This window comes from Anomalospiza imberbis, chromosome Z (assembly GCF_031753505.1).
Source record: "Anomalospiza imberbis isolate Cuckoo-Finch-1a 21T00152 chromosome Z, ASM3175350v1, whole genome shotgun sequence".
NCBI lineage: Eukaryota > Metazoa > Chordata > Aves > Passeriformes > Viduidae > Anomalospiza > Anomalospiza imberbis.
In genome coordinates, this window is record NC_089721.1 from 31773033 (window position 1) to 31798724 (window position 25692).

At 40.1% G+C, this 25692-nt stretch overlaps 2 protein-coding genes across 12 annotated transcripts in view; one reads left to right on the forward strand and one right to left on the reverse strand.

Moving 5' to 3' along the window:
• The window catches only part of CCDC171 (coiled-coil domain containing 171), a 155417-nt gene extending 151629 nt beyond the window's left edge, over nucleotides 1–3788 (reverse strand). For 6 of the 11 annotated variants that reach the window (XM_068177042.1, XM_068177040.1, XM_068177039.1 and 3 more), the window contains exons 1-2: nucleotides 3621–3787; nucleotides 484–657 (exon numbers count right to left, since the gene is read on the reverse strand). In XM_068177042.1, coding sequence (XP_068033143.1) covers nucleotides 484–530 — 47 coding nt within the window. In that variant the 5' untranslated portion in view covers nucleotides 531–657; nucleotides 3621–3787. Of the gene's footprint in view, nucleotides 1–483; nucleotides 658–1899; nucleotides 2019–3467; nucleotides 3590–3620 lie in introns of those variants that run through there. The other 5 variants (XM_068177037.1, XM_068177041.1, XM_068177033.1 and 2 more) reach the window with 3 other exon arrangements.
• A 2826-nt stretch (nucleotides 3789–6614) lies between these two features.
• The window catches only part of PSIP1 (PC4 and SRSF1 interacting protein 1), a 35039-nt gene continuing 15961 nt past the window's right edge, over nucleotides 6615–25692 (forward strand). The window contains exons 1-8 of the mRNA XM_068176913.1: nucleotides 6615–6749; nucleotides 7229–7415; nucleotides 8357–8433; nucleotides 11286–11424; nucleotides 18997–19113; nucleotides 22171–22278; nucleotides 23131–23193; nucleotides 24087–24186. Of these exons, the coding sequence (XP_068033014.1) occupies nucleotides 7344–7415; nucleotides 8357–8433; nucleotides 11286–11424; nucleotides 18997–19113; nucleotides 22171–22278; nucleotides 23131–23193; nucleotides 24087–24186 (676 nt within the window). The 5' untranslated portion in view covers nucleotides 6615–6749; nucleotides 7229–7343. The remainder of the gene's footprint in view (nucleotides 6750–7228; nucleotides 7416–8356; nucleotides 8434–11285; nucleotides 11425–18996; nucleotides 19114–22170; nucleotides 22279–23130; nucleotides 23194–24086; nucleotides 24187–25692) is intronic.

Below are 25692 nucleotides of genomic sequence, written 5' to 3' on the forward strand. Positions count from 1 at the left end.
TCCAGCACCTGAAGGGAGTCTACAAGAAAGACTGAGAGAGACTTTACAATAACATGTAGTGACAAAACAATAAAGAATGGCTTTAAACAGAAGGAGAGGAGGTTTAGATTAGATATTTGAAAAATCATTTACTGTGAGAGTGGTGAGACACTGGAACCAGTTGCCCAGAGAAGCTGTGGACACCACATTCCTGGCAGTTGGCTCAAGGCCAAGGTGAATGGGGCTTTATGCAATCTCGTCTAGTGAAAGGTGTCCCTGTCCATAGCAGAGGGTTGGAATTCAATGACCTCTGAGGTCTGTTCCAAGCCTGGCCATTCCATAATTCTAAGATCTAGTAACTGTATTGACATGGCATAGCTTGCATATATTACTCTGTAGCTGGTTCTTTTTCAGTCTAAATTACATCATTTCAGGTCTCTAGAAAATAAACCACAAAAACTGGAACTATATTACTAAACTAAACAAGACAGAAATGAAGCTCACCTTCTAGCTTCTGTGACAGAATAGTTGACTGGAGAGGGTGAACTCATGATGGCCAATAGACAGCTCGTCAAGCTCCATAAACTATAAACTCTGGAGAATGAATCGTTGACTGTATATACATTTACTTGACAAGCTTCCAAGATGATTCTTCCAATATCATAAAAACATTACAATCTATAACAGAGACATGCTTTAATTTATTTGTCAACACAATGAAAGAATCATTTGTTAATACTCACAAGCAGTTAGAAAACAGTGTTACTACTATGTCATGTGAACAACTACTAACTATAATTTTACAGTCTTAGACATCTACGAGAATTGTACTTCTAATCCTTTAAGGTTAAATACTGTAGATCTATATACACATATATAGTAACACAGCAGAATATCCCCTGCCAAGGTTTTCAGAATATCAGTAAAAAGTATTTTGTTCCCTTCCATTGATCCTCTATCTCGTAAGAATATTACAAACTCCATTTCTCTTCAAAACAATTCTATTGAAGATAAATGTGTATACCATGATTGAATGTACTAGTTTGCTGCCTGATAACAGCCTTTAACACATCAAGTCTTCCAAGTATTTTACAAACCTGGAATTTTCTATTTGAACATATTTTTATTGTATTAGATAAATAAGCAATAGCTAGGACTATACAGAAGGAATTCTAAATTGAACTGTAACTCTACTCATCTTTAGAAAAAATCATTAATTTACTGTCACAATAAAAAAATAAATCAATATAGACAACATATTCATAATGCAGAACTTAAAAAATCCATTGTTTACATCAAGTTGCACAGCAAACTCATTAAAGATCTTTTTTCATTAATTAAAGCAAGTACCATGAAATATAAGCTGTATTCAACAGTCAATATTAATGACCCATGAAAGTTTGTTTTTGAACATGATAGCAGATGGACATCCATATTAAAGTCCAAAACAGGAAACTTGCCTAGACTCCATTTTTACCATCCCTTATTTGCAATCACATGCCCATAGAATAATAGAATAAGCTGAGTTGGAAGGCATCCATTAGAACTATCAAGTCCCAACTCCTAGCCCTGCACAAGACACCCCAAAAGTGACACCATGTGCCTGAGAGCATTGTCCCAATGCTTCTTGAACTCTGTTAGGCTGGTGCTGTGACCACTTCCCTGGGAGTCTGTTCCAGGGCCTAAACACCTTCAACTAAGGGTGAAGGACCCTTTCTGAATATCCAGCCTAAAGCCTGCCAACTCACTTTCAGGCCATTCCCTCCATCCTGTCACTGGTCACCAGAGATTAAGGATCAGTGCCTGTCCCTTTGCTTCCCCTTGTGAGGAAGTTGTAACTGCAATGAGATCTCCCCTCAGCGTCCTGCAGACTGAACAGATCAAGTGACCTCAGCCATCCCTCATAACATTCTCACCAACCTTGCGGCCCTCCTTTCAATGCTTTCCAATACTTTAATGTATATTTTATATTGGTGGTGTCCAACGGCAGCAGTTGGTGTAATATATTAATATAAATGGATTTTATTCATTCCAGTTGCTGCATTAGCAATATGGGAAAGAAGAAAATGCATTTCTGCCTCAATCTATAATTTTAACAGAAAATGCAGCAAAAATAAACTTATTTCTAACAACTCTTGAGTTTTTGGTTTGGGATTTTTTCTTTGTTTTTTTTTATTTTTACAGAAAAGCAGTATATTCATATAGAATAGCTAGATGTATCCTTTGTGATTTTTAACATCTACCCATCAGAATTCACCCTGGTGCAAGTGTTCATAAGACTCAAAACACAATAATTGCCATACAACAGTCTCTCACACTCCTAAAGAAAACAGCACAGCTTTCTTTCCATCTCAAATGAGAAAAGTTGAAAGCCTCAACTGTTTGATTGATTTTCAAAGTATAGCCTGTAGTATAATTTCTAGGCACATGTTAAGTTCCAATAAATTATTAGTGACTTGCACACTGAAAACTTTAACTTTACGTGAGAGAAGAAAATCTTGACAAAGTACTTGTAGTACTGTACTCAACAAAGATGAATTGCTTCGATAAAAAAGAAAATGAGGTATCCTAGTATAGGAAACTATACCTCTATCAATTGTGTCAAATTTTCACATTCAGACATAGCTCTGAACACTAAGAAACTAGTTTTTTAGAACACCCTTTTCTTTATATTTATTGCCAAAAATACATATTTGGCAATACATACCAAAATCTGAACAGAAGAAATTTAAAAAAAAAAAAAAAAAGATGCAACTAAATAGATGCAGCAGAAATTTGTCTCAAAACATAAGCAAAATCTCCTCTGACACATCCATACCACCTTGAAGTTTTAGAACCTTCTGAAATTACTTTTAAGTCTTTTCATTACTTTGACGAGGAGGGAAACAGAGATTATCTAATGACTGTTTTCTGGGAATGTTAATGATCTTGAATATACAACACCTCTCTGCTAAGACACACATCCATAGTTTACTAGCACACAAATGGATACACTCTAAATGCATGCTATTTCAATCAGGGAAAAACAAAATCAAGGGGTATGAAGTGGCTTGTCAGAGCACCACAATCAAACAAAATAGTTAGGAAGTTTTTGCTTGAGGAGGTAATACATTCGATGGATGTTACCTACAAAACTTGTGTCATATTCTCCTCACGAACTTCTGAATATGCTTAACTAGCTTTATGAAGGCCATTGATTTAGACTGAATGTGGGGAAGAAATTTTTTATTGGGAGGGTGTTGAGGCACTGGAACAGGCTGCCCAGAGAAGCTGTGGATGCCCGTCCCTGGAAGTGTTCCAAGACTAGTCTGGATAGGGCTCTGAGCAACCTGATTTAGTTTGAGGTGTCCCTATCCACGGCAAAGGAATGGAACTGGAGGATCTCTAAAGTCCCCTCCAGCAAACTGAATCTAAGCAGGATGTACTAATTTGAAACACACAAAGCCAGGCGGAACTGCCACACCTGTGCTGCAACTGTAAAAGCTCACCAGTTTCGGATGAACGAACCACTAGCTTTTCACTAGTGCAGGCTGAAAAATTTTAAGTCAGCTAAAAACCAAAGCAGAAGCATCGCTTCGCACCGCTGGCCCCGGAGCGGCGCTGGCTGAGCGCACGCCGTACCGGCGGCTTTGGCGCTTTACCTGGCAGGAAGGGCTGAGGGAACAAGGTCAGAACAGAGCTCCAGCAGCAGCACCCCGGGGCCGGTCCGGGCTGCCGGGGCGAGCGCGGCCGCCGGGAAGCGCAGGGAAGCGCCGCGCCGTTGCCAGGACCCGCTAGCAGGGACGCGGCCGCCGCGGAGCGCCTTCCCAACAGCAACTTCCGGCCGCGGCACAACGTCATCAGCGGGCGCTCTGGATTCCGGAAATGTAATGTAGGAAATTAAAATCCCCGACTGACGCGAGAGCCAGATTGAGATGTGCATGGCATCAGATTCGGAGCAGCACATTCTTCACTCGTATTATCAAGAGAAACAAACGGGTAAATGGCTTAGAGAGACCCTGGGACAGAAATCATAGCAGGGTGGACGAGGGAGACCCGTAAGAAGGTTACCATTCTCCTTCTGGTCGCCTCGCTGCACAAAGGGAAAGGTTTCTTTAAAACATCTCAACTGACAGTTTGAAGACCCGATGTAACTAGTTAGATGTAACTATTTATGATGATAAACAAGAGCAGCACAAGCAAGTGAGAGAACAAAATCCACCCCACCATATCTTAGAAAAGTGGCCAATAGCAGTAACATATAAGTGGTATATCCTTCAAAGTACAAATTGAAGTTTTAATAAAAATAAAAAAAGCTCTGTAATATTTTCACCATTAGAGACAAAGACTCAAAACTTGTTTCTGACTTGGTTTCTATAATTGGCTTTTACTGATGATTTTTCTGCTTCTCCATCATGTAATTATTCTAAATGTCTAGTGCCAAATGAAATAAGTTCTTTGCCCAGGTTCACAAAAATAGATATCATTATGTTGCAGTTCCTTTAATAACAGCATGGTTGGGGTTTTTTTGATACAGAGTGAAGAGGAAGTTCTCTCTGCTGTTGTCTGATGAGTAGTCAGAAATTAGTATGAAAAATGGCCTCAGCTAATGAAAAAATATAAATTATGTGATAATATGAAAGGAAGCAGAGACTTAGCATCATATTTGAATGCTGTGATAGGTTTTGGCAGTATAAAAACTTGGAAAATTCTGAACCAGTAACATTAGCTTATCTGCCCAAAATGTCCCACACACTGTTTTTTACATTGATTCACAACAATTACTTTAGATACAATACTGTTGCTGCACGCATGTAGTTAAACAAACACCTTTCCTTCCTCCCATACTGAAAAATACATATCATATATAGAACCATATGTAGAATTATTTCAGTTGGAAAAGACATCTAAGATCATCAAGTCCTACCATTAGCCCAGTACTGCCATGGCCACCACTAAAACATATCCCTAAGTGCTGCATCTGTATGTCTTTAAATACCACCAGGGATGTGGACTTTTGCCCCAAGTGGTCATTCATTTTTACACAGGAAGAAAGTTTTTTTATCTATCTTAATATATTGACAAATTTCTATTTTTTTATGAGAAAGTTGATGTCAGGGATATGAGCTTTGCCACCTTCAAAAAAATCAATCAGATCTGACTTTTTTAAGCCATCAGAAAAATGCAGTTTGTTCTTGCTTAACATAGATGGTGTGAAATTTTACAGTTAAAATTTATAAAACAACATTTTGCATTTAAGGAGGAGAGAGCCTAGAACAAATCACAACTTGCTCTGTGGCAACTGCAGTGGGTGTTTTGGACCTGACTTGAGTTTCAGTATCAAAACTGAAAGGGGTAAGATGATTCTTCTCACAGGGACTTACCTTTATGTTCAAGTAGCACAGAGGAGAGCTGGCAGAAAACTGACCTGTAAAACTTGTGCATCAGGCCACACACCAAAGATGAAAACTTGAGCACAAAATGGCTAGGTCTGCCCCTGTGAAACAGTAAAAGGAGTAATTTTTTGTGCCATACTCTGACTTGCAGGAGGTGTTATGTGGGGCCATCACATAGGACTAAACACTGAGAGAGCTGACAGGCAAGCTAATTTTTGATGCAGAACTAGAAATAGACACAACAGGATAAGCAGGCTGTAAGAAAGAAGGTAGTGGGTTTATATCTGGTTTTGAGATCTTCGCTTTGAAGAAAAGTATTTGTGGGGAGGCTGGCAGTGGCTGATGTACTTACTAAGGAGATCAGCTGACAGAAACAGGAGAGGCGGCATAGTGGCTTGAAATGCTAGGTGAGGAGGAAGATTAATGCCGACTGGTAAACAAGCCAGGAGAGATTAGATATGGAGAGGACAAGGGGAGTAACATAGTCTGAATTAGTAGCAATCCTAGTTAGAAAACAAAACCAATCAACCAAAAAAAAAAAAAAAAAAAAAAAAAAAAAAAAAAAAAAAACCAAAAAAAAAAACCAACAACAAAAACCTCCTCCACCAAACCCAGGAATTAATGGTGACTGAGTAGCAAGTAAGGACTCTGTTACAGACTTAAGAAAATAAAACACCGTGAGGAGTTGTATGCTGGGGGGAAGTCAACACTAAGCAAGTGGCTGGGGAGTGCCCGGGTAACACGGGCAGCTTTTGGGCCTGCAGCAAGAAGGGATGAAAAGCCCGGCAAGGGAACGGCTCTCTAACGGAGCTCGTGGGGCGTGAGACACACAAAGGGCCCCGCGGGGCCAGTCGCACTCGCCCGCTTTGCGAAGGAGACTGGCGCTCATTAACCACGCCAGCCCGTTAGTGGCTAAGCGGGGCCCATTCTCGCGTGGCGTGCGATCCTCAGCTCGGCTCCCGCCGCCACCGCGGCCGAGGGCGGTCCCACAGCCGCGCCGCTGCGGCAGCTCCTCCTCCTCCTCCTCTTTTCTTCCTCCTCGTCCACCTCCGCTCCCTCCAGCGGCGTCGCGGCCGCTCCGCCCCGACCGGAGGAGGAACGAACCACTTTTCCGACTGCGGGGAGAGGCAGTGAACGAGACTTTTCCCATTCCTTTCTCCAACCGTGCCTCGGGTCCGGCGGGCTCTTTCTTCTCGTGGCTGCCCGCATTTCTGCAGGCGTGGAGGCGAGAGCCGAGCCGTCTGTCTTACGACGGGGCGCTCGCCGAGTCCTCGCCGGCACTCCGGAGCTCCCCCGCCACCCCGGTGCGGCGTGCCCGGTGGTACCGGCCCGCTGGCGGGAGGAGGCGGCGCGGCCGTGTTTCCCGCGGCGGGCGGCGGGCCGGACGCCTGCACGGTTGGTAGCGGCGAGCTGCACCACCGCTCGTGAAGCGGCAGGCGGGCGGGCTGGGGAGAGAGAGAGAGAGAGAGAAAGAAAGAAAAAGGGGGGTTAGGGGGTAGAGGGAGAGAGAGAGAAAAAAAGGGATGCATAGGGGAGGGCGGGCGGAGTTTCTTTTCCTCGCGCCCCCTCCGTCCCCCCTCCTGCCCCCATGCAGCGCTCTCGCGCCATCGTGCCCGCGTGCGTGAGGGGGCGAGTGGCCGTTGGGGACGGGGGGAGATGGCGCCAAGGTGGCGGATGGCTGTCCTGACCAGGGCGGCCTGGCCCTGCCCGCGGCCGGGCGCTGACGCTGCGGAGTGCCCAGGAGGTCTCTTTGCAGGGGTGAAGGGCGGGCATGGCGCAGCGCGCCCCAGCCAGGGGCCGCCCGCCCGTGCTGACGTGCCTTCTCGTGTTCCCTTTCTCTGCTCTCTCCCGCCCCAGTGTGTTTATCCCGGCAGCGAGTGGTACCTCGTGTGGCTGGCAGTGCCTCGGTGGTTGCTGGAGGCGCAGAGCCTTTCCTTCTCTGAGCCCGGCTCGCCTGGCGGCAACAGGGCGTTAGGTCGGTGAGAAAACATGAGCCGAGATTTCAAACCCGGAGACTTGATCTTCGCCAAGATGAAAGGTTACCCCCATTGGCCGGCCAGGGTAAGGCTCCCCCTCCTCCCCACTGCCTCGCTCTCTACGGGGTGCGCTCACACACCTGTGCTGAGCAGCACCTTCAGCTCCGCCTCCTGTGAGGGAGGACACGGCTGGGCTCCTAGGGATAGAAGCAGCTTTGCAGTCACATTGTAGATCCGTACCGTAAAAAGTAGCCCTCTCAAGTAGTCATTACTTGTCCTAATTTGTGTAACGCGGCTTTACAGAATGAAGGCTGCTGTATGGTAGCCTGATCCTAGAGCATGTGCAGGCTCCTGGAGCTGTTCAATAATGGTGTCCCCAAATAACTGATCTTGGCAAAAGAAAAACACGAATTTATGGCAGGATTATTCCTAAGTGGGCTATGTCTACTGTACTTTCTGTTAAATAGGCTACCTGTATGTGGTAATTTGTCCAGTCCTTTTTTGTATTCTCTGTGCTCCAGTTGAAAAGGCATGCCAAGTTCTGGGACTGCTGTAGGTCATTTGTTGGATGTGGGAATGGAGCTAAGATGCTGACTTGGAAATTGGGGTTCTTATAAAGTTTATTACCCTTTTGGTGGTACTTCACATTTGGGCTTCCACAAGTTAACAGGTCAGCATAAGGGTAGGAAGTCTTCCTGTTGCTTTTCCTTAAGGATGGGCAGTATATGGGTGAAATTGAATTATGCCTTTTACCTGTAACACATTGTAATCTCTCCTTTTAAGAGAAGTGGTCATGTGAGAAGTATCTCTGTAAACTGAAAGTAATGTAATTTTCTATTGTTGCTAATACTGATTTTGATTCTGCTATACTTTTTTACGTACTGTTAAAAAAGATATCTAAGTTCCTGCTTTACTTTTCTGTACCTTTTTTTATTCCCATTTTAATAATTAATTTTTACGTATTTCCCCTTAAACTGTTCTTGACTCTTACTTGATTTGAATTATAATAGCCTGTGTTCTTCTTAGGTGGATGAAGTTCCTGATGGAGCAGTAAAACCGCCTATGAATAAAATGCCTATTTTCTTCTTTGGCACCCATGAGACGTAAGTCCTTTATATTTCAGGGTTGCATTTTTTTCATTTTAAAATGGTGTGACAAAAAGTTATCTTCTTTGAATGTAGTGTGTTTCGAGCTATTGTATGTATTAGCACATCTTTCTAAATGGATCTGTTTTGCCAAGACATGATTATGTAACATTTACTTAAGCTCTTCAAGTAACCATAACCATAACATGTATGCTTTGCTCATCAGAAAAAAAAAATTATACCCACAGGGATGTGGCTGATGGGTTTTTCTTTTTATCTGTAATGAGTTTAATTATAGTCCTGTATATCATCAAAATTCTCAATACTGTATTCTCAAAGAAAGTGAAATAGGCAAAATTTGAGAAATTGACAGATAATCATTTACTGGAGTTGTTTTTATTGTTTGGTTTACTGTTTTTTTTTCTGACGAGGTTTTGGGTTTTTGCTGGTATTATGTTTATGAGATCTGGAGAGAGATGAGGAAGTACAGTTAGTTTCATATCTATCAACCTGCAAAACACTGATCTTTGGGTACTTTGAGCAGTGTTTTGTGGTGATATAGTACTTGTTTTGAGAGTCTGTATGTCTTCTACTGCTGAATTTAATAGAAAAAATTCTGGGGTTTATGTAGTTAAGTGTTTTTGAAAATTACTGTGTTGCGTTTTAGCATGACTGGTTGGGTTACTGTAGAATGAAGGCATCATCGGATTTGGTGCTCCATTTTTTGTTTGAATTGCTAAAAGAAACCCAAGCTATTTAAACCTGTATTGGTGTGCTTTTAATTCTTCTGTTTTTCTTAAAAATATGGCAGATTCAAGATCTGTGCAAAAGTTGTCCATTTTTCTCATTTTGTGGAAGGATCTTGCTATTTTTCATCTTATTAAATGTATTGACATTGCTTTTATCTGGTACTTTGTATCCATCTTTAGCAAGTAAGTATCTTGCTAAGATGACACATTGTCCTGTTGAGTTAAAGCCTAAGCATCCCCTACTGTTAGCATTACTTGCTATTACTTGCTATTATTTTTCTTAAAAAGATATTTCTGTGATGCAAAAGATAGCTATATGCTTGACCCATGTAATTTTTTTTAACTTATTTCATGTTTCAATAAATCTTTCAATGACAAAATTTTTTTGGTTTGATTGGAATTTTTGTGTGTGTAATTTTGTGAGTAAAGAAGTGTTCCTGGAATTCGATTCAAGGTTGCAAGGTTTGTCTTTTCCGTTGTTTGAATTGTCATTTAAAATGTGTTAGGTTACCTTTTTTTTAAATAAATTTTCACACAACCAAACCTTTTCTTTGGCAACTGCAACAAAATACTGCTTTGAGTCTGTTGTTGGTAAAGTGTGTGTCATTCTGGATTGCAGTGGGGTTTTGTGCAATTGGAAATAAATTTGGGAATGCAGGTTGAATGTAAGGAAGACAGAAATAACTCCTCATCTAAAGCTAAAAATACCTATGCAAGTTTTGAGAAGTTTTTCGTGCTAAAATGTCCTGTATAAAGGATGACAGGATTTCAGGCTGTGTGGATGGTTACAGCAGGGAAAAGGAAAGCAAGACTGGTTTGGGAATAATTCTTACTAGACTTTCAGAAATAATATAATTCAGTTTGTGAAATTACTGTGAGTAAGTCTTAACCTGTACTTTGCTGTTTTTTGTTTTCTGTTAAGTTTTGTAAAAAAACCCTACAGAATGTGTTTCTATCTAGGGAGAATAATAAGTAATAAAATGAATACTATTCCAATAAACACTTCATTTAGATATGTTGTGGCAGTAGATCATATCAGTACACATTTTGTTTGGTCACAGACAAACAGGTCACACTGAACTCTAGTTTCTGGACTTTCTGTGTTAGGTTAATCTCTTTTCATTCAATTTTTCTTGTTCCTTTTTCTTTATTGGTACATGAGGACTAAACTGCAGTAGCCCAGTTAGCTTCATAACCTTTTCACAGTAGCTGTTCTCAGGTGTTTTTCAATGCCTGACAATATGGGCAAAGGCCTAGAGACTAGAAGAATTCTTACTTTTAGAGAATAGGGAAGAAGAGAGGCAATTTTTCCCTATTTTTGCGTCTCCCAGTTCCTCTGTCTGCCTCCCCATCTATTTTGTCTGGGTAAATAAGCTTGGCAGGTGCAGGTTTCCCACACTGGCTGAATCCTCTCTAATAGTCTCTTGCCAAGAGGTGGGTGATTTGCCATCTCAGATGACAATGGCTTACTTAATACTTTGTGCATGTAGATGAGTGTTTACAGCTGGAGTAGAAAATGCTTAAACTTTCAATGAGAGTCTATGTTTTTTCTTTTTTCTCTCCTCCTTTTATTGGGGTGTAAGTCTGAAGTAGCTGCTTTTTTTTAAAAAAGATAATGAAGGAAGTAGTGGCGTGGAACTTGGAAGTATCTGTTTAACTTTACTATGAGCTGGTACTCATGGTAAGGAAGTGTCTGCAACTTTCAAATAGTTGGATGTAACATAATTGCAATTGACTCAATGTCTAGGCATGGATTGAAGCTGAGAATGTACTACCAAAGAGTACATTTTTCTGTTAGCAGCAGGTAGATTGGTACAGTGAAATCCTAACTTCAGAAGGCCATGAAGGTAGAACAGAAATGAAATAGTCTTTGATGCTCTTCAGCATAAGCCATTATGTTGGTTCTCAGTATTCCCTTCCCTTAGTAAGGAGGGAAGTCTCTATTTGTGGTGGTAGTAATGGAGACCTTGGGGTGTTGCAGGCCAAAGTTTAGAAAACTAAGGACTCTAATAGAATAGTTGTTATAGTACTAATGACTTCAATATTTAATAACACTTGGTGCTTACTTCTTTGAAAAGACAAACCAATTAAAATGTGAATTTTGTTTTTCCTTTCCTTAAGGGCATTTTTGGGGCCAAAGGACATATTCCCTTATTCAGAAAATAAAGATAAATATGGCAAACCAAACAAAAGAAAGGGTTTTAATGAAGGCTTGTGGGAAATTGACAATAATCCCAAAGTGAAATTCTCTCATCAGCAGGTAAGCTATGCAGACTCTAAAAATCTTTGTTGCTTTGGGTGTGGGGAGAAGGGGAAACACAGTTGTTTTCCTGACACAGAGTAATGACTAATTGCTGCTGTTTGACTGCAGGTTAGACAAAATTTAATATATTTTAAATACTGTTTGTTTTTGGTGTCTAGTATCAATAGCATAAGAAGAAATGGGGATCGTTTAACTGGAGATATATGCCTGAAATACCTTTGTAATTGTGTGACTGTGCTTGAAGCACTGTGCTTGTGTGTCTCAGTCACTCTGCCCTGTGTATTCTAAAACTAAATACCTATGTCCACAAGTATCCTTCAGTAAGATTTCAGTACATGCACTCCTAGTATGCAGTATTTTAATTGTAGAAGTTGGAAGCAATGTAATGTTTGCCTTTTAGCCCCTGCCATATAACTTAATTCAGTTTTTGTCCATCAGTAGTTCCTCATTTTTTGCCCATTTGTAAAACTTCCAAGCTTAAACCAGAGCTATGCAATGCAACCCATAAAAGGACCCAAATTTAATATGAAGACAAATTCTCATGCTCATTTTGTCTTTGCTTGCTCTGGACATTCTGTAAGCTTTTAGTATTTTTGCTATGTACACTGAATATATACTGACCCTGGTTCCATTGGGTCTTCTAGGCAATGCTGCAATAATAATAAAAGGAATTGCTGCCTTCTATTTTTATTTGCTGTTTTTGCACAGCATGCCAGACTGCCATTTCAGCACCAATTAATTCCTGCTTCATAAGATACCCACGTTATTGTGTTTCTAGTTTGAAGAATATGGATAAAGACTTAAGGATGTTTCTGAAGTGTTGTCAGGACATCATGTATTCCAGCTGTACACTTTCTCCTTTGAGATATGGAGAGATGCTAATCTCCACATCACAGTGGGAAGGACTGTAGTAATAAGAGACAGATGCTTTCTGCTACTGTAACATAAACCTTTTCACTGTCCTTATTGTGGCAATTGAAAAGAGATGCTCTGTGGATGCCTGAGGCAGTTGTGAGCTATACCAGTTATTCTAACTAAGTTAATCTGGGTATAAATAATCAACAGTAAAAATTTTGTCTAATATTCACTGCAGATTCACAAGTTTCACTGTAGAAATCAGTCACTTCAGTTAAGCAGTGCTTTCAGTAGCATCTGTAGATACATCTCCAATTGGGAAAAGACACAAAACATATTGCTGAGAGATAGGTGCAGACTGTTTTCTTAGTGTAACAGCTTTTCTGCAAGATAGTCCTTTTACATTTTGAGTTCCATTCAGGTTCTTCAGCTTCAGTGGCAGCATTTTTCACACTGTCTTTCGTGGTCAAGTTCTGTCTAGAGCCATTGGGTTGTTCTTTGCAGTTTTTTCCCTATTTCTTTACTGCAAAGAAAGAAAAAGTTTTTTCCCACAGGTCATATTTAAATCCTGTTCCTCTAAATGAGCTGTAAAATTATTGGAAGAAGAAACTTTGCTTAGTAGGGGTGTTTTAACTGGAGTCTTGCATCCAGTTCTGGGCTACTCAGTACAAACTGGGAAGCATGCTGGACAGAGATCCATGAAAGGCTATGAATATGATGGACTGGAGCATTTCTGTTGTGAGGACAGGCTCAGACAGCAGGGACTGCTCAGCCCTGGTGAACTTATATGGAATCTCCTCAATTTAGACAAATATGTGAAGCAAGGGTACAAAGAGACTGGGTCAGACCCTTTTTAGGAGTTTCCAATGACAGGACCAGAGGCAAAGAGCACAAACTGAAACACAGGAGGCTCCCTTTGAATATAAGGGAGCTTTTTTTTTTTTCCTGTGAGGGTCACTGAGCACTGCTACAGGTTGCTTAGTGAGGTTGTGGAGTCTCCATTCTTGGAAATACCTAGAAATCATCTGGACATGGTCCTGGTTAGCCAGCTGTAGGTTTCCCTGCTTGACCAGGGTGGTTGGATCAGTTTGAATTACAGAAAAAATTAAGTTAAGCAACAGATTAATGCAAATTTGCTTCTGAATTTGTCCTTCAACTGCAAAATGGTTTCCTTTTGATAGTCTTCTACTCTATGCTAAGCATTATTAAAAGCAAGTTTTACTTGAAGCAGATCAAGCCCTTTAGCCAGGGCTTTTTGCATTTACTTGTGGGTGGTCCTTGTTGGTGCTAATAGAGTACATCTTCAAAAGTTTTATTTAACAGCTAAGGGTTTTTTTTGAGGAGTAGGACTTTTGTTTTTTTTTAGTCAGGGAAAGAATGGATGTTTAAGTATGTAATGTCCTGATTTCTCTTGAATTAAAGTTAGTTTTCTTCTTACTTGCTGATACAGTGCTATGTTTTGCATTTAGTATGAGAATCTTATTGATAATAGTGTTTTAGTTTTTACTAAGTAGTATTTTCCTTGGTTAAGAGTAAACACTATTTGGCAACAACTAAAAAATCTGTGAGTTTTGAAAATAATAGTCGTACTAAATTCAAAACACAGCACTGTACCACCTATGAAAAAGAGAATTACCTCTATCTCAGTTGAACCTGGGACTACTGGGATTTTATGGGGAAGCTGGAAATTGTTTTAAGGGTAGCAGAGTGCATGAAATCAGCTTCTGAGGCTCCACCATCTTTGCCAAAAAAGGGTATGGTATACGCAACAAAACATTCAATTTGGTACAGTTTAGTCAGTTGACATACACTTTTTGTTATTTGTTCTGGTAACAAGAAACAAAGACAAAAAAAAGATAGGAGAAACATGCTTCCTTCCAGCCACCTCTGCTCTAGCTTTGTTGGTCCCCAGTGTCCTCTTTGGACATTTCAGTGTGTCCCCTGGGTAAGACAGTGGTGGTGTAGGAGACAGTCAGGTGTGAAGTGGCTACTTTGTTTTTGCTATTCCTTGTTTCTTACTCAGCAGGTGCAGTGTGGGCTCCTCCATAGCCTGCAGCCCTACCCTGACGTGTACCTTCTGTCTCCCCTCTACCAGTGTTTGGCATTAAGGGAGCTTCCATGTCTGACCATCCAGGAGTCACTATGACAGTGACACTCACCACCACCTGGGCTGGGGCTGATGCCCTTTGCAGCAGACAGTTCCAGTGATCCTGGCTGGGTGCCCTGCTGGCTCCCCGCACGCACCACACTCACACAGCAGACAAGGTTTCCTTTCTAGCTGGACCCTGAGTTTCATTTAGCAGTCTCAGACAGCTGGGTCCGTAAAATAATTTATTTGTGATACAACCACAGAATAACAGCTTGATCTGGGTGCTTCCTGGGTGGGACCCTGGACAAAGGAAGCCCTGGACATTTATACCCTCACAGGCTAAGCTTGGAAACTGTTGGGTGTTCCAATTGACTCCTTGGCTCCTGATGTCTCTGAGTTTGCACTCACCTGACTGGCTACTGTGCCCCTCATATGCAAAGTTCAATATCTCTTGCCTCCAGCTCCTGCTGTTCACAGCTCAGTCTGCAATGACATGAACTACTTTCACTAAATGTACTCCTCGACATAAGGCAACTTCTCTGGGCTGGAGCTTGGCTTGGGCAATAGCTTATGTGTCTCTTCTTTCAGTATCCCTCCTTGACTCTGGCATCTCTTTTGCCTCAGAACCCCATGTGCCCTGTGCGGGCATCTTGTTCTGTGCATGACTGTTGCTATTGGACATGAAAGTGAGCACATAAATGCCTGGCAAGTTCAAAGGCCAAAAAAAGAGAGCATTTTATTCGAGCATCTGATATTTATAGAATTCCAGAGGTGACCGTGGATTGGAGGATGGAATTACCACCTCTCCAACCACACTGGTCAAACCAACAGTCCATCAATTCTCTCCTTCCACAAAGAAGAATGCAAAACAATCATTATTTACAAGAACAGTGCATGAGAACTCCAGTAGAAATATGTAAACATATCAGAAAGCTGAAGAAGTTTTATAAGAACTTTAAGACTTTTAAAAAAACTATAAAAGAAAACTTAACACTTAAAAATCACGGCAACACATGACCATCCTTCCATCCCGCTCCCCCTTCCCCCGTTGCTATTTGGGTGAAGGTACCATCTGTTCCCAGGTGAGGTGGGATGTTGAAGTGGGTCAGTTCATCCCTTGCCAGCCAATTGTGATCAGCTCAGGCAGTGATGGACTTGGTTCTATCTGTGTCACTGGCACCTGCCCCCAAGCATGAGGGATGAGCATAGTCAGTAAGGGATGTTGAAAGGGAAGGCATGTAGATGCTTATGAAAACTGAGAGTAAAGTAAATGTAGGTGCTGATGAGTAAATAAATACACCATTTTCCCAACAATATCTTTAAGTGGAATAATGTATTATGGCCTGCTAATGTGTTGCACTATTCAGTGCATAGGTGAGTGGACACATTTTTTTAGCTGTAGTCTTGATTGTGACTGTATCTTAGGATATTCCTTGATCTCCATGTTTTATGTACATACAACTCTTTGATTTTAAAGATTCTTAGAGCTAAGTTACACACTTAAAAAACACAATTGGCAGGGAAGACAGTTCAGGAGTCAGAGCTTAAAATTTAGGATGAGTAGCAAATTTTGTGTTGGGGCATGCATCAAGTATGGTCAGAGGGAAGTGGGTGATCACGTGAAGGTTTAGGTAAAGTTGAGCTTTTAATCTGGATACAATATGATATTAAAGGGATAGACTTGTCAGCTCTTAATATAGAGGAATTCACTTGGAATTTTTTCCTGTTTTTTGTCTTTTTGCTGGACATATGTCCTAGTATGGTTGCATACCCTAAGTCATCCACCACCCTAACATGGAAGCGGGGAAATTCAGATATACCAGGAGCAAGATCGGTGACAAAAGAGGTCAAATGACGGTGATCAAAACTGTAATTCAGTTTTATTCACTGTCAAAGAAGTGAGCAAGGAAGAAAATAGAAAAGTAGGGAAAATCAAAGAATTACAACAAGTGAGAAAGGTAGTCACCACTAGGAATCTGTGGCATCCTGTGAAGATCCTTCTTTCCTCTGTTAGTGGGTAGAGCTCTGTTGGGACCGGGCACCCACTCATTTCTGTCTTGGCTGAGCGTTGGTTTGTGGCACTGGCTCAGCAGTTTCACTGCAGTGGGGGCGGGCATGACAATGGCACATTGTCGTAGGGTGACTTTATGGTGCTGAATTGTATCCCCATTCATCTGTTTAGCCCAGAAATAAGTTTTGCACCTTTAGGACTGGTTCTGAGAGTGAAGAGGGGGGGGATTTTGCCTTAAACCAGGACACACGTGCATCAAGGTTCATCATGTTCCTGGGATACACCTTGTCCCTGGCAGTGGCGCTGCCATGGATGGTCATGGCCCGTTGCTGCACATCTTCAGCTGCAGGGTGTTCTGGCACCTGGGTATTGTTGTTTGCACTGTCGGCATCTTAGGCTTGAGAAGCTGCAATCTGCTTCTGCTTTGTAAATGCCACTATTCACTCTGATGGACCCAAGCAGTGGCAAAATGGGTTGTTTGCTAGCAGTTCTCCACTGCATTTTTTTATCATAGTAAGGCCTTCTGAGAGCTATACTTTCTATTTCATAGCCAGAACTGGAATGTTCTAAGAGCAGTATAGATACTTTGCAGATGTTGCTTGTAACTGCTATTAAGGCAATTGGAGGGCAGAAAGGAGATTATAGATTGGGCTTAAACCCAAACCCACTTCCCCGGGGCGGGGGGGATGGGGGAGGGACGGGAGAAGTCAGGGGAGTTCTGCCAGCTTTATTTGAAGTAGCTAGTTGTCATGGTTTGACACTGGCACAATGCCAGCGCCCCCATGAAAATGCACTTTTCCAAAATAATTGCTGTGAGATGTGATCAGAAGCAGAGCAGGCCCAAGCTTAATAACAAAGGAAAAACTTTATTAAACTACTACTACTATAAAAACTGCAAACACTAAACCCAGGATGAAGACCTTCCAAAATACTCCTCCTCTTCCCACCTAATTTCCAAACAAACCCACAGTGAGACACCACCCAGCATCCTGATCAAGTTGCCACCCTTCAGATAATCAATACTCAGTCCATCAAGGGAGACAGGAGTCTCTCCTGTGCCACAGATCCCCCAGGAAACACAACTGCCACCCTTGTGTTTCCATGTCACACATGGCAACCGCCCGGAGAAAATCTGCCATGGTGACACTCTCCTTTCCATGTCACAGTGCTCTCACCACCGTGCATGGACAGACTGCTCATAGCTCTCCTGTAAGGATGCTTTGCCACGGACCAAAAGCGACAACAGTTCAGTTTTTTATTTTGGGACTACAGTCCTCCCCATTTTCCTCTGGGGCCGAGGGTCCAAGAACAGAGATCTTCTCTGAAGACAGAGGGCCTCTCCACACTCTCCTCAACTCTCCTCTGTTCTCTCTACTCCTCTGCTGGTAATCACTGAAACAGGTCTCTTGGCCCACCAACGCATCCCCCTAAGTGCAGCCTCTGTCAGGAGAATTTGGTTCAGTCTATGGCTAACAAGTAAAGTCCAGCCACAAGCCACTCCATCATCTCTTCCCACTCAAAAAATTTCCTCTTCCAACATCTCAGATCCCAGACTGTCTCTCTTCTACTTCAAATCAAGGAGGAGTAATATTTTACAAAGCCCTCATTTCTCAGGAAAGGGTTAAAAGTTCAGACTCCCCGGACGCTGAAATCTCTGCCCAGCAGCCGATTCCCAAGGCCAAGGCTGGGCGCCTTCCCCCCACCTCCTTCTCCTACGCACCAGCAAAGTTACAGGTGCCGTCCGGACTCTCTGTCTCTTCCCTCTGGAGGGAGGGATGACAAAGGCATCTCCACTTCTCTCCACCCTTCCGTCCACAGGAGCTGGCTCGGTTCCAGTCCTTCTACCCCTCAGCTCACCTCGACCAGGCCTCATGGCTTCCCCTCTCCCACCCAGCCCCATGGCTGGGCAGGGGAGGTCTGCACAGCACCCTGACTGGAACCAAAGAGAACGAGCTCTTGGGAGTTCTTGCTTTTAACTCCCTGTGTTCTCAGAGGCGTGTCCATACCTTCAGTGGTCACTCCAGGTGCCAGTATCCAAACCTGACCACGGATTGGTTTGACCCAACTTCCTGAAAAAATTCACTTCCATGTCAAACCATGACACTAGTATATGAGAACGAGAAAGCCATACACAATGTAATGGAAGAAAAAAGTGTAATTTAGACATTATCTCCTCTGTTACTATGGTTTTAAGTGTTAATTTATTAATTATCTTACTGTTATTCTTTTTCTGCTTACATTTTCAGGAACAAGGATTTACAGCATATTTTAAAATGCACTTCTTTATAGTATCATCAAAAGTTTTATTTGAACAAATCTTTTTTATTTTTTATCTCTCAGATATGTTAAGATATATTATGCATAAGAAAATACTTACATTGCAGTGTAGTAATATGAAAATGAGTGGTTACAACATTAGAGTTTAAAATTTTAATAAGTAAGTTGCAGATTAAATTGAAAACAATGGAAATTAATGAAATATGATGTATTTAATATTCTTTTCCATCTAGTAAGGGGTTCCCTGACATGATGCTTTCTTAAGTAAGTTATGTGGGAGAATACACCTCAGGTGAGGAGGGGATTTAGATCTCATTTTTGATGTTTTTTATTGAAGCCCCATCCAGCTATTAACACTCCTATCAATGACACTGTTGAAGAAAGCAGTCAGGAGCCTGCTGAGGTGAGTGAAGAAAAAGCAGGAGCCAAAAGAAAAAAGTGTTCTGTCCCAAAAGTAAGTAATTGAATTTCTGCTTTGTTCTGCCAGAAATATTTTCAAGTTAAAACTATATTGCCAAATCTTTATTTAAATACTTGAAACTAACATCTGTTTAATCTTTGAACTTTCTGTGATTGCTTCTCTTCAGATATACTTACAGTATTACTTTCTCCTTCTTTTTACAGACAGGCTTTCCTTTTACAGACCTCTATATGTTTTTTGAAAATTAATTCTTGTATTTCTATATCACAATACAAACGAAATTCATACAGTACTTCCTAGGCAGGAGAAGTTGGAAATTATAATTATGATCAAGAATTAGGTTAACTTTTCCCCTTCTGTTTTTGAAGACTTTTTCATATTATAGACAGGTATGACTCACATTCAGTTGTGATCATTTATATTGAAGAGTAGAACAGAGCATTAGGGTCTGTCATGGGTGAAAGGGTACTTAAGTGTGTTTGCCAGAGAAGGTTTATAAGAATCAGCTTTAATTAGACCATACCCTTAATGAACTATTTAGGATATAGAGAATCTCACAGCTGTATCAATTCAGCTCTTAAGCCAGGAATCAGTATGCAGTAGTTTACACAGAGTTTAGCTTCTTTGCTATGCAAATGTGCACATTCCTTAGTAACCTTCCAAAATGAAATTAATTTCAGTCTTAAAAATCTTGGTTTCAATTTGCTGGTGCAGTACATAGTTTATAGTGTAAGAGGTAAAGCTTCCTAGCTTACTGTACATTAAATTATTCAGTAGTACACTGCTTTGAACTGTTCTCTATTCTTGAATGTTTTGTTCATATGGAGATATTTCTCATATGGCATGGGAGAGATACTGTGTTGTCAACTCTTCTCCGTGGTTTTAATAGAATTCTAAAATGACAAAAATTGTCATGCAGGTGGGATTGACATTTATGGTATCTCATTTATTTGTAACTCATTTCTGGAAATTACTACTCAACATGATGAGCAGTGCCCTTAAATTAAATGTCAGACTATTTTGAATAGACTTGCCTTTACTCTTGACTTTTGTTTCCATTTTGATTATTTGCCAAGATTTAATGTAGTTTTTCTGTAGGTATTGCTGGCTGTTTTTCCGTACTGATTCACAATTGCAACCGCAGAATTTGCAATGTGTCAGGTACAAATAGGATTAGTGTCCAGTAGCTGTAATAGCTTGGTTATTCAAGAGTAAAAAAGTTCTTTGACTGGAGGGGAAAAAAAATTTAGTCTACTGTTTGTATACGGATGATGTTGAGAATGGTTTTGGTGAGTTGGAGCCTGCAGAATTATTGATGGATTATTTGTCCTGACTGCTTTCTGACTAGAGTTCCTTATTTTAGTACTTGCAAGCATGGAATGTGAGGGTGATTTGGGTTCTATTTGCTATACCTTAGCAGTGCTTTGAAACACATAATTTCCTGACAATGTTAGCAAACCAGTGCTGCTCTTGTTTATGCATGCTGCTTATAAAAGCATTTGTTCTTAGCATTTGCTACTGTGAGGGGGAAGCTTTTAAACTGGGCTGATTGATTAATCAGTTTGCTTCACTCTGAATTTATGCCTCAAGCAGCATGTGCTAGTGGGGATGCCAATAACTTAAGCTTCATGTTTCTCATCAAAAGCACTTCTAGGCTGTTCAGTGCTGGTACGGTGTAAGAGAAACAGGGAGATGTAGAGCCATTCAACCATAAAGATGGAATGGAAGATCCTGACTAGGCCCTTTGGTATAGATTTGCCTAATTAATCATCTTAAGGCAAAATACAGAGCAAATTTCTTTTTTTTTATATACTATATATAGTAATGTAGCTATAACATTCAATTAATCAGTCCTTGTACTATGGTTTCCTTTGGTTTTAGTGAATCAATAGTTCTTCTGTCTTAAAATTGTACTCTATAAAAAGACTCAGTGATGTTACATGTCTTCATGTTATTAGAAATACTGTGTAATAGTTGCTTTATTTAGTGTTGAAATTTTAAAACCTAGCTACTTAAAAATGGAATTTTAAAAAAGGTTCTTGAAAGTGGGACAAGCCAGTAGATCTGATAATGTAAAAGAGATGCAGATATGTAGGCTGCAAGGAAATGTTGATTATCTACAAGTAAATAATTACAAACGCTTGATTTTTTTCAAGTTCTAGCTGCTTTCCCAAAACCAAACCTAGTATTTTTAAGGTTTAAAAAAACCACAACAAATCAAGAAAAAGTGCATAAATTACAATCTCACAAATGAGAAAACAACTTACTTGTGGTTTGTTTACAATTTGGCCTGGTTGCAGGTAGGATAGTGTTTGTTTTCTTCTTAGTAGCTGGTGCAGTGCTGTGTTTAGGATTTAGTATGAGAAAAATGTTGGTAATACACTGATGTTTCAGCTTTTGCCAAGTAGTGTTTACCCTAAACCAAGGACTTTGCTGTTTCCCATGTTCTGTCAGTGAGCAGGTGCACAAGAACCAGTGAGGAAGCACAGCCACAATAGGCATCCTTAAATGGCTGAAGGATTATTCTCACTGAATCACAGAATGGGTCAGGCTGGAAGGAACCTAGTCTAGCTCACCTTTTGGCTCAAGCACAGTCATCCCAGAGGACATTGGACAGGATTGTGTCCAGATTGTTCCTGAATATCTCCAGGGTGGAACTATCTACAACCTCTCGGAGCAATCTTTTGCAGTGCTTGGTCATTGCACAGTAAAGAAGTTCTTCCTTATGTTGAGGTGGAACTTCTGTGCATCAGTTTGTGCCCCTTGTCTTTTATGCTGTTGCTTGGCACTGCCAAGCAGAGCCTGGATCCATCCTCTTGGCACCCTCTCTCCAGACACTTCTATACATTGATGAGGTCCCTTCTTAGTCATCTCTTTTTGAAGCTGAGCAAGCCCAGCTCCCTTGACCCTTCCTCATAAGAGGAAGAAGTCCAGTACAATTAAACTTTTAATGGGCACCTAAGAAGGGAGTGTAGCTACAGATTTAAACTACTTTAGGGGAAGAGCAGCCTGATGGCAATTAGCATGTTCTCTTTTCACTATAAAATATTTTCTAATGCATTTTTTATCCTCTGTTGACTCGCTTTGCAGTTATTCCCTAAAGGGGATAATAACTTGCCTACAGAAGCTGAAGCAGAAGAAAAAGAGATGGATACTTCAAAGGAAGATGATCTACCTTCTGACAAAACCAATAAAGAAGTGAGAGCTTTTTTCTGTGTCATAGAGAACATGATAATATTATGTTTGTTGCTGTAGATCTGTTACTGAGTAATAAGACACTACAATTATTACTACTTTGACAGTTTCAGGAGCTGTTTATGTAAAACTTTCTGTGTGTTCAGACACATTTATAACTTTCACTGAAGATGCCAGAATTTGAAGTTTTCATCAGAGAGGAAACTTCTAGTCTGATTTGTCTTTAAGTTCAATTAAAACAGTTGGAAGACTGTATTTTATCGCTTAACTCTTACACTTACTATATTGCAAATACATATTTTTAAAGACTAGGTAAAGAGTCCAGACAGACTAAAACATCACTAAATAGTATCTTTATTTAGAACAGAATATTATTTAGTACTTAAATTATTTTTTATCTCTCAGGAATAAATCCTAGGTATCAGATAATACAGAATCGTAGAATTGTTTGGGCTGGAACAGACCCTTAACATTACCTGGTTCCAACCCCCTTCTCACTGACAGGTATACCTTTTCCTAGACCAGGTTGCTCAAAACCCCATCCACATGTGCCTTGAACACTGCAAGGGATGGGGTAGAAACAACCTCTGCAGGCAACTTGTTCCAGTGCCTCACCACCCTTACAGTAAAGAATTTCTTCCTAATGTCTAATATTTTATATTTTGTCTAATATTTATTTATATTATGTCTAATAATTTTTTATTTTAATAATTTAAAATCATGCAGTCTCTTCATGTACATTACAAGATTCTTGTCTAAATTGTGTGCTAGAGGCTTCAGTTGGTAAAAAAGTAGAATAAATGGAATATATCTTAGTTTTATTAAGATTCTTAGAAACATTTTTAATCTTCACAGGATGTGGTGAAAACAAATGATGCTTCTATTCCTAAAGTTGCTAGAAGAGGAAGAAAAAGAAAGGTAACAATATGCTTAATTACTTCACATTACTGGAATTTTTTTGATGTGATAATACTGGGTGTTATTTCCTTTAATGACAGATTATGCATAAATTTAAGTGTTTGACACTCTACTCCCCCTTTTCAAGTGTCTGAAAGATTCGGAGGAATGAAAGTTTTCCCGGAGTGTTTTACAGATATTTTTTAACTTGATGTGGAATGTGGAGTCCCTATCTTTCCCAAACAGCTCATTACGAATAAGAAAAAACAAGACATAAACTGTTGCTAAACTGCTAATAAAATAGCCTGCATTGAAGCTCTGAAAAATTTCTTTTAACATCTTCATCACATTGAACTAACACCTGAAATACTCCCCTTTTTCACAAATTTGTGATTTTTATGGTCTCTACAACCTGGAAGAATACAGAGTTACTTTGAAAAAGACAGTTCCAGCTGCTTGCTCAGCATACGCTAGCCTTAATGTTCTTGTGGTCACACAGCCAGCCAGATCAGGGCACTGACCCAACTGAAAACTAGAATTAAGTAGGGCAGATCTTAATTTTGTGTTTGAAACCTTACAAAGGTACAGTTACAGCTGACAGCAGTGATGGGGTTGAGTATGAAGGTATTTTGACCTTAGTATGTTTGTCATAGAAAAGTAGCATGCTGTATCTGTACTCTAATTGTTCTTTATCCTGGACACTAAGCTCTTGACTATTTTCTCCATTTGGAATTGGAGAGGGCAAAATTAGTAATACTTACGTATAACCTGTTACTAAGTTCAGATGCTTTTTTGTGTGTACAAGCTATTGCATAATAACATATTTCCAGAATTTAAATATGTTTGTTTGAGAAAGGAATTGAGATATTGGTGCCATGTGTTTTTACACCTTTGACATTCATTCTTTAAATTAGTCTGAAAAACAAGCTGAAGCTGAGGAAGCAGCAGCAGGGGCAGCAACAACTACTGGGCCAGTGTCTCCAAAAGTAAGCCCCAAAAGAGGAAGACCAGCAGGTAACTTTGGAAGAATGATTTCATTTCTTTCACCACAGAAATATTTTAGTAGTACTAGTCAGGGAGTTATCTCCTTCCTCTGAAGTACTACAGATTATTTTTGAATGCTTAAGGCAGATTTTACTAGTAGATTGTAGTGAGAAAACATCTCAAATTGATGAGTTCAGGACATGAATGGATTTAAATTGTTAGTATTAATGTTTAGTCTTCTAAATTAAAGACTGGTTTATAAGTATTATCTTTTAGAATAGGTCAGTCTTCTTTGTGTAGATATATGATAGGAGCTCTCTGGCAGGTTTGCTGCATAAAGGTTTGTATTCATTAAAGGTCTATAAAATACTACAGTGGAGTTAGAAGATCTCACATATAAAACTCAAAGATGAGAACTGGAGTGACATGGAACCTGTAGGTGGAGTTCAGAGGACAAGAAAAAATAAGAGCTGAAGAGACTTGCTCAAAAAGATGTTTAAGAGAGTATGTGTTGATTAATAGGCAAATAAAAAGAAAATATAACTGATTTTTGGGAATGTTTTGTTAGAGTAATTTGGTGATAATTCTGTAGTGCCTGTTTCTTTCAAAATAGCAATGATCTATTGTCACTTTAATGGTAAGCTTGCAGATATTTTTGATTACTAATTACTACTTTGGAAGACAGTTCTTGCAGCAGTTAAGTACATTGTATGAGCACCTAGTCAGGGAAACAAATATTTTATAGTCCTCTGTATCTGCTGACAATATAAAAACAGTGGGACCACAATTAAACAGACTTTAAGTACTTTTGCCATGGAAACTGTGAGGAAATTAAGTATTAATTCATCCCCCTCTTCCATTTCCTTACATGCACTAAATATGCATTTTTAATATTTATGGTTTTTTCTTTACAATTTTTTGCTGGTTTTGACTAACTACTGTCAGAGCAGGAAAGCATCTGTAAAATATGCTTTTGCCTCCTATATGAAAAACCTTTTTGGAAAATATACTATGCAGCCTTCTCTGTTGTTGATAGGATGTTTAAAAGTCCTCTGTGCTAAGACCAACAAGAGTTTAGAGTTTAAACACTTAATATTAGGTTTCCTGACAGCATAGTCACTGTGGTACTGGACAAGCACTTGAGGTACATAAGTGCCAAGAAGGCAGGCTGTTTATCTTACTCCTATCAATGTGGTGAATCTGAGGAAGTGTAGAGATTTGATCTGCACTGTAGTGTGGTGATAGAACTTCTTGACAGTGATTTGGTAGCCTGAAAAATGATGGAAACCCCAAGATTTCCATTTATAGTTTGTAGACATAAGTGCTTTAACTATAAATGTAGACATAAGTGCTTTTCATTCTCTAATGTCGGGTTTCTCATCTAATTTAAGATTCATCTTAGTTATGCAACATGTGAAACAAATGTTTCACATTTGCAACTGCACAGATTGCAAAAAGCACAAGAATTAGTAGCCAGAGCCTGTGGCTAGAAAACATCAAAGTTTTTTTTAATTTACCAGTCAGCTAAAAACAACT